Source organism: Sinocyclocheilus rhinocerous, unplaced genomic scaffold, assembly GCF_001515625.1.
Source record: "Sinocyclocheilus rhinocerous isolate Xijiao unplaced genomic scaffold, SAMN03320098_v1.1 scaffold875, whole genome shotgun sequence".
In the NCBI taxonomy this organism is placed as follows: Eukaryota; Metazoa; Chordata; class Actinopteri; order Cypriniformes; family Cyprinidae; genus Sinocyclocheilus; species Sinocyclocheilus rhinocerous.
This window is the reverse complement of record NW_015659463.1, coordinates 437,119-446,121: the sequence shown is the minus strand read 5'-3', so window position 1 is coordinate 446,121 and position 9,003 is coordinate 437,119. Positions and strand designations below refer to the sequence as shown.

The 9,003-nt window shown below is 36.8% G+C and overlaps 1 protein-coding gene across 1 annotated transcript in view; it reads left to right on the top strand.

Annotated features, from left to right (window-relative positions):
• LOC107723920 (matrix metalloproteinase-24-like) overlaps nt 1-9,003 on the top strand; it is a 37,656-nt gene that overhangs the window by 21,408 nt on the left and 7,245 nt on the right. Inside the window, exons 4-7 of the mRNA XM_016532649.1 lie at nt 2,395-2,699; nt 5,272-5,433; nt 6,801-7,015; nt 7,763-7,901. Of these exons, the coding sequence (XP_016388135.1) occupies nt 2,395-2,699; nt 5,272-5,433; nt 6,801-7,015; nt 7,763-7,901 (821 nt within the window). The remainder of the gene's footprint in view (nt 1-2,394; nt 2,700-5,271; nt 5,434-6,800; nt 7,016-7,762; nt 7,902-9,003) is intronic.

Here is a 9,003-nt window from a genome sequence, read left to right as displayed (position 1 = left end):
TTTTTCGTTGTGAAAGCGAAACTACTTTGTCTTGTCTTCCAAAAGAGGACGATATCCGCTTATAAGCGGAGTCCAGCCCGGGGTCGTCACATGTGGTTGCCGCAAGCCCGCCGGCCGCTCCTTCGTCGAATCCGCCGACCGCGCCGTTCTCAAGCTCATCGGCCATCGCTCACTCAAGCCGGCCTCCGCATACTCTAGGCCGCCGCCGCTCACTCTAGAACGCCGTGTGTGCCGCTGTGTTTCGTTGTGAAAGCGAAACTACTTTGTTTGGCCTTCCAAAAGAGGACACGACTAGAAATCAGTGGTTAAGTTGTATTTACAACACTGTTCCAGAACAGTTCAACCCAAATATCCAGATGTGTCCAGCGCATTTTATGGAGGACTGTTTACTGATCCTGGGAGAGTAGACTACAATGCCGGCTGTTCTGACTCACAGACTGTAAGTACGTTTTTTATATTTAAAGGATTTGCCATTGATGATTCAAACGCGAGTTTTGAGCAGTGTAGAGTAGCGCTTGTTGTTTGTCATTTCTCCGATCACAAATGCAGACATGGTTTTATGTTTACACGGCGCAACGCAACGCGTAAAAAGACAGTATAAGTCATTATAATCCGTAATTATGTCCCCACTGGATGCAACAAATGCCTCGTTTATAATGGGTTTTTAATGTTTTTGTCTCGTCGCTCCGGCCGGACAGGGCATCACAGTATGGTAAGGGGCGTAACATTTCCGTCACACGCTTGAGGTATTCGGCCAATCACAACGCACTGGATAGCTAGCTCGTTTTTCAAACCGATGAGCTTTGTAAAAATCGACGTGTTTCAGAAAGGCGCGGCATAGAGGAGAAACAATAATGTACAGTACGTGGAAAATAATGTGTTTTTTTAACCTTAAACCGCATAAACACATTTCATTACACCAAATACACAAAATAATGTTCTTTTTAGCAACGTCATATGACCCCTTTAATTATTTTAGTGCATATCGCATTGACACGTGTGCGTATGTTTTGGAACACATGCCGCTTACGCAATGTTCCAGACAGACATTGCTGAAATGCTTCCCTCCAACCTTAAAAATGCTAAAAGAAGCTTTTGTTTTCTGCCTGATGGGAGAGAGAGAGAGAGAGAGAGAGAAACAAAGAAAGCAAGGAATGTCGCAGGTCAGGAAGGTAGAGGAATAGTTGATGAAAGCCTGGTATTTTGAGTGGTTTTCTTGCTATTATGCCTCCCAAAATCCACTCAGCCTATTAATTTTTTTTTTTTATGTCTGTCTCTGAAACCTAAAGCTACCTTATATAGTTAAATTATAGCTATAGAATAAAGTTGTATATGCATATCTAAATTTATAATGTATTATAAAAATAAAATGTAATATATATAAATATAATGTAATACAAATAATAATTATATATAGACTGTAATAGACAATTCCATGTTGTGTCTTTTTCTGCTGGTTACATGATGCTAACTCAAGGGATTCTGGGATATTTTGTACTTGTGGTGCATCCCTATTGGTGTAAACATGAAATCAGATCATTTGCAAACATTTGTCTGCTTTCGTCTGTTTTAAAGCTCTGTTCATTTCAATTAGTAATTTAATGCAGTGTGGACCTTGGTTTGCAGTCACTGGTTAATCAAATGTGATGTTCTCACTTGTGTGTGCCTGCAGTTGTGTGCCAGAGACAACCATCTGCTTCTGCCTTAGGTGTCTGGCCTGGTTTAACTTTTGCCCTATATTCAAGGAAATTTTTTATGCAGATTAATTCTTATGTAACAGCGCAGCGCTGTGAATTCAAACGGCATTCGCTTCAGTTTATTGCAGAGCGGATTCATATTGAAAGACCATTTTCAAATGACAATGACAGAGTAGGTTGCTGCAGTGCACTGCATGCTGTCATAGGGAACTTGATATGGAAAAGTAAATATCCAGTGCAAGTTTAGTATTATTTATATACTATTATAGCATTATTAATATTTTGAATTAGCTTTTATTTTTATATTTTCAAATTTAAAGTTTTTGTAACTTTGTTTTGTGCGTTTGTCATTTGTATTATTTTTAAATATTTTTATTTAGCTTTAATTTATTTTTATTTCAGTTTTAGTAATTTTAGTACTTAAAGTACTAGTTAGTTGCTAATGGTGCCACATATTAAATTTGTATAGTTTTGATTTTGCACTTCATTTTATGCATGTGGCAGATGCAGTATTTTGAAAATGTACATTTTGCATCAGGTTATGCCATGTTTGAGCCATAGGAAAACTTTAAAAGCATTACCTTAATGCATTATTCCATGTAATATTTAATTTTAATTGAGTAATTAATATTAAGTCACACAATATAAAGTATTCATGATTTTTTCCCAATGTTCTTCCTTCTCTTCTTGTCTCCAGCATACATAATTTCACCCCCAAGGTGGGCGAGAAAGACACCCAGAGGGCCATTCGCCAGGCCTTCGACGTCTGGCAGACAGTGACCCCGCTGACCTTTCAGGAAGTGGCCTACTCTGAGATCAAGAACGAGGGTAAAGAGGCAGACATCATGATCTTCTTTGCCTCTGGTTTCCATGGTGACAGTTCTCCTTTTGATGGAGAGGGAGGTTTTTTAGCTCACGCATATTTTCCCGGTCCTGGAATTGGTGGAGATACACACTTTGACTCTGATGAGCCCTGGACATTAGGAAACGCCAATCACGACGGTAAGTGTGGTGCTGTGATGATAAACTGTGATTTGTTTTTTTATATCATTTAGCTTCCAATTGTGTTTGATCATTGCTATTAGCATTACTTAACTAACATTAGCATGTGTTTTGATCAAACCAACATGACAGTGGCTGATATAGACTGATCGACCTGAGATGTCTGGACTCATAATCTCTGACACAGTAATGTGTAGACAAGTAATATAGCGAGAATATGGCTCTATTTAATGATCAATTTACATTATAGTGAATTTATATATTTTAACCTCCTGAGACCCTGCATCCTCATATGAGGACCCCAAAAACACATTAATATGCAAATTAGATTTAGTTTATAGATACATTATATATAATGAGAAAACCTGTTTATGGCCATTTTACACACATTTTGCATAAAGAAAAATGGTATATCAAATCATTCTGTTATAACATAGTTGAGAATTATCTTTAAACAAAGTTTGGTAAAAAAAAAAAAAAAATCCTGAAACCTAAAAATGTATTGGTGATTTTAAAAAAAATCAATTGTATTTGCCTATGCATGTTCATTCATGTCTTTTTATTTTTAAATTGAGTCCCGATGTCCTCTACCAAGGACGTAGCATAACTTATGAATGAAATATCATTTTTAAAATTGTAATGCTCTAAACAATGTAATGACATGAAAAAATACTAATTTTTTCCTAAAATGTTTTGCCGGGTCTTAAGAGGATAAAATAGAATGATTTACCTGGCTTGTCTGGTCTCGTAATCTTTGACATAGTAATATGAGTTTTTATTATTTTATTTTTATTTATAAATGTTTTATTTTATTTTATTTATTTTGTGGGTCTATTTTAAATTTACACTCATGTGAATTTATGTGTTTTATTTATTTAGTAGGGACATTTTAGATGAAATGGGATAGGATGGCTGGATTTTCTAGAATGTTCTGCAGCTATAGATAGAAAGATCAGTCAGATGTGTAGAGGCGAATCTTTTAGGATCTTCTCCAGTGGTAAACTGGAGCAGGGAGCTGAGGAGCATCAGTAGATGCCACAGGGGAAACATAAAGAAACACAGAGCATTGCGTTCTTTCTTCACTTGCATCAGCAGTGCCTGCGTGCTGCATATTTGCTGTGTTATCTTTGCCTGTGTGCTGCAGTGTCAGCAGTTCAAGTACACGCTTTATAGACCACAGAATCTACCTTGTTCACGTACACACACACACACACACACACACGCGCATTTCTTTACAGATCCATCTCTCTATACAGCCTATCAACCCTAGAGGATACAGATCAAAAGTAAGCAGTTAATGACAAACAGTAGATGCATTTATCTTCAGCAGCTGATGTAGATTTTATATTTCATTTATTCACAATGACACTTACTTCTCAACAGAACACAAAATCTATTTCTTTTCAAAGAGATGGGGAATGAAATACACAGTTAAATTGGACAGGAAGAGCGCGTGAGGGTTGATAAAGGAGAAAGGCTTTGTCCAAGAGATCCTCTAAGAAAAGGGAAGCAGTCTGTAAACAAAATGTACAAGACACTTAGTGAGCCATCTGATACTTGTAGCACCCAGAGACGCCAACCAACAGATCAGGCTATTTCTGTGATTTGAGTGATATGGTGTCACATCCCTTCTGTGTTTCCAAAGATCGGAACATGTCTGACTCGACTGACTCGATGATGTTCTGGTAAAAGCGTACACTTACAGCCCATGCACAAGATGCTCCTTTAGGATTCTGGGTACAAACAATGCTTTTTACCTGTCTACATAAGTGAAGAATTTGTACATACATAAATATAGTTTTTTAGTGTATTTATATACTTAGTGTATATATATATTAAACATATATTAAGTACACACATATTAAACACAAACTTTCATTTTGGATGTGATTAATTGCGATTAATCAATTTGAAAGCACTGTTATATTTATTGCAATTATGGGTAATAATGTCAGAATTGGAGGATACAAACTCGCAATTGCAAGAAATATTAAGAGTTATAAAATCTAAATTCTGAGTTTTTTCCTAGCAATTGCAAGTATTGGGAAAAAGTTCCTCTCTAAACTAATAACCAAATGGATTGCACCTTGTTTTAGAAGACAGCAGAATTGGATTCCACACCTTTTTACAGAACTTTTTAACTTTTACGTTGATTCTTAACAATATTCATATGCATATGCAATTTCCCAGGTGCATTATACAATGAAAGCAAATGAGTATGGATGCTGTCAAGCTCCAAAAGAAACCAAATGCACCATAAAAGTAGCGCATTACTTATATACCCAAGTGTGCTGAACTATGAGTGAACTATTCCTATAATGATAGAATGAACACATTTATTCACTGCTGATGCAGCATTTTATGAACTTCTATGGGAGCTCTTATTATTTCAGACTATTTTTAACAAAATGCACATCAGATATGCAGAGCCTTACGCTTTGCATTGGTAATTCTCCTGCTTCCATATTCTTATTCATGCAGTACATACCATACTGTTACATTTTTCATCCAACATAGAGTTCTGATTAGTACTGATTCAAAGATGGTTTGACCTTTAACCTTTACCTTTCAGGCAATGACCTTTTCCTGGTGGCCGTACATGAGTTGGGACACGCATTGGGTCTGGAACATTCCAACGACCCCAGTGCGATCATGGCCCCCTTCTACCAGTACATGGACACGCACAACTTCAAACTGCCTCTAGACGACCTTCAGGGGATCCAGAAAATCTACGGTATAGTTATCATCTCTATCACCTCTATAATAATAATAATAATAACTTTATTTTTATATAGCGCCTTTAAAACAGTTTCTCAAGGTGCTTTACATAATAAAACAAACAAGTAAAAATACAACACACACATGACAACCAATTAAAAACAAACTAAGATATAAAAATCAAAACAGTCAAGAAAAAGCTAACCTAAAAAAAGGAGTTTTTAAGTAAGATTTAAAAATACTTAGGTTTTGTGCATCTCTAATTTGTAGAGGGAGTGCATTCCAAAGCCTAGGAGCGTAGGAAGAGAAAGCCCTGTCCCCTACAGAGCGCAACCGTGTCTGTGGAACTACCAATAAACCAGCTTGTGAGGACCGTAAATGACGCTTGGGTGTATATAAAGTTAAAAGTGCAGACAGATATTGAGGGGCCAGACCATGCAGTGCCTTATATGTGAGCATAAGGATTTTAAAATCAACTCGGAACCTGACCGGGAGAATTGGTGTAATATGCTCATTTTTCCTAGCATCAGTCAGGATCCTAGCAGCTGAGTTTTGCACACATTGCAATTTGTTAAGTGTGGTTTTAGGAACCCAACCCCAACAAGAAGTGCATTGCAGTAGTCAATGCGAGAAAAAACGAAGGTATTAATAAGCCTTTCAGTCACAGAGAGGGATAGCATAGAACGGAGTCTAGCAATATTTCTGAGATGAAAAAAGGAGTTCTTAACAGTGTACTGCACATGATTGTCAAAAGACAGACTCGAATCAAATATAACTCCTAAATTTTTTTATTTAGTTTGTGACACCAAAACAGAGCCATCAATGCTTAAAATTAATGAGGCAGCTTTACGAAGCTGATGGGAGGAGCCAATGAGCAAGACCTCAGTCTTATCATTATTAAGACACAAGAAGTTTTCGGACATCCATATTTTTTATCTCAGAAATACAATGTGTTAAAAAAAGAACATCCAAATTTTGACCAGGCCTAGAATGAATATAAATCTGAGTGTCGTCTGCATAAAAATGATAATTAAGACCAAGTGATCTTAGAAGCAGTCCGAGTGGAAATATGTAAATGCTAAAAAGTAAGGGAAGGGGCCTAAAATTGAACCTTGAGGAACACCCGTACGGACAGAGCCCATCTCAGACCGAAAACCACTCATACAAACAAATTGTTGACGATCAGTGAGGTAAGACCTAAACCAGGTTAAAACAGTCTCAGAAACACCAAAGACAGTTTCCAGACGATTGAGTAAAAGGTTGTGATTAACAGTATCAAAAGCGTATCAAAAAAGTATCAAAATGATAATTTTCAAGGAACTAAGCAAGAATATGCCAGGATGGCTGGCTATTTTTAGAAGACTAAACGTTGTTCTTCTACAGGTATTCCCACAGCCATGCTGGAGCCCACCCGACCTCTTCCTACTCTACCTGCCCGACGCACACACTCCACCTCTGAGAGGAAACACGACCGGCATCGCCCCGCTCGCCCACCCTCTGGAGATCGGCCGTCCTCTCCCGGAAATGGAAAACCCAACATCTGCGATGGCAACTTCAACACTGTGGCCTTCTTTCGACGGGAGATGTTTGTTTTTAAGGTGAGTTGCATCAGTTCTCTTTCCAGTATTTGATACAGATGGTTTATATAAGCAGATCATAATAAAATTACCATAATCTAGCTGATATTAGTAAAATTTGGTTGTGTGTGATATTATAGAATAGTAATTCCTTATATTAAAGGGATTGTTCATCCAAAAATGCCCTCACCCTCATGTCTTTCCAAACCTGTATGAGTTTCTTTCTTCTGTTGAACACAAAAGAAGATACTTAGAAGAATATTGGTAACCAAACAGCTTCCAGCGTAGTCAATGGCTACCAGCAACTGTTTGGCTGCCCACATTCTTCAAAATATCTTCTTTTGTGTTCAACAGAAGAAAGAAACTCATACAATATGTTTTGTTGAAAGAAGGGATGCACGATATAAATTATAGATATTGGTGATTTTTTTTTAATGTATTGCTTTCATACAATATTGAATAAATAATTGGATATTTATTCAATATTGGATATTTAATTGTACATCTCATTTCCTCCTTTTAAAAACTCAATTGTAATTTTTTAGCAAAACTTGAAATAATTTTTATACTGTATTATTTATATCATAATGGCCTAGAATCACTTGTAGTATTTTTATTTATTTCTTTTTTATTTATTTAGAAAATAATTATCTGCTTATCAATATTAGACAGATTTTAATATTATGCATTCCTACTTGAAATCGACTCAGTTGAAGATCTAAATTACATACCGTAATTGATCAAAATAATCTCTTTTACTCGTCACAGGATCGCTGGTTCTGGCGTTTGCGCAACAACAAAGTTCAGGAAGGCTATCCCATGTTGATAGAGCAGTTCTGGAAGGGTCTACCTCCTCGCATTGACGCTGCTTACGAGAGATCAGATGGCAAATTTGTGTTCTTCAAAGGTAAGATTTATTATCTGTACAACAGATGTTATGACATTAATTGAAAGAATATTACAAAAAAAAAAAAAACACAACTACAAAACTACCCAGTGTTTATTGCTCGATATGAAAAGTGCAGCCTCAGGCTAGTATTAATAACTTTGATTGTTTTGTAACATCTTTTGTCATAACTATAAATTATGATACCAAATACATCCCGAAGCCATAAAATTAAGTACCTGAATATGGCCTGGATGATAAAGAGAAGCCGTATCCATTAAACATCTGTTGCCTTTGGATCAGTTTCAACTCAAACCATCATATTTTGCTCAGGCTGACTAATTCTAGATCAGCACTTGTACATTTTATGTACCATTTTAATACAAGCCTAGGTACACTGAGTTAAAGGTTAGATAAATGCTGTTAGATTGTGGGTTAATCTCAGGAAAGGTCTGCATTTATCCATAGTGTTTATCCTCCATTGGGCCTGACAGCCTCAGTGAATCCATCCAGTACTTTATTATTCTGTCTGTTCCTCCCTCGCTCCCCTTCTCTCAAACGATCTCGCCGTCCTTACCCTCTCTTTCTCATTAAATTAGCCCGGCGCAGTCGTGCTGCGCAAGGAGAGGTTGGGTGAGATATTTATAGCCCGAGTCTCCTGTTCTGTGATGTTTCATGAGAAAACAAGCTCGCAGGATGCCCTATGGTTATCTCAGAGAATGCACATCGGTATTAATAGATAAAGGGGCGATGAACTCAAGTCATGCTGGCATTTCAGCATCTTATTCACTAACTACACACAATGTGTTTTACCCAAGTGCTCTCTGTGCTGAAATAACGCATTTAAAATAAGATTAGGCTCATTATAGGCTGCGTTTTATTCGCAAAATTCAGTGCACAATCACAATTAATGTTGCATGCAATCGAAAAAAGCTGAATAAGATTTAAATACTTAAAAGACATGCTTTATAGTGATCATAGTATAAATAATTCATCAAATGATGATCCAATCAAGGAGAAGATGAAATATAACTGGACATGTATCTATGGAAGCTTAGTTCCACCATGGAATTATATATTTATATATATATATATATATATATACATACTGTGTGTGTGTGTG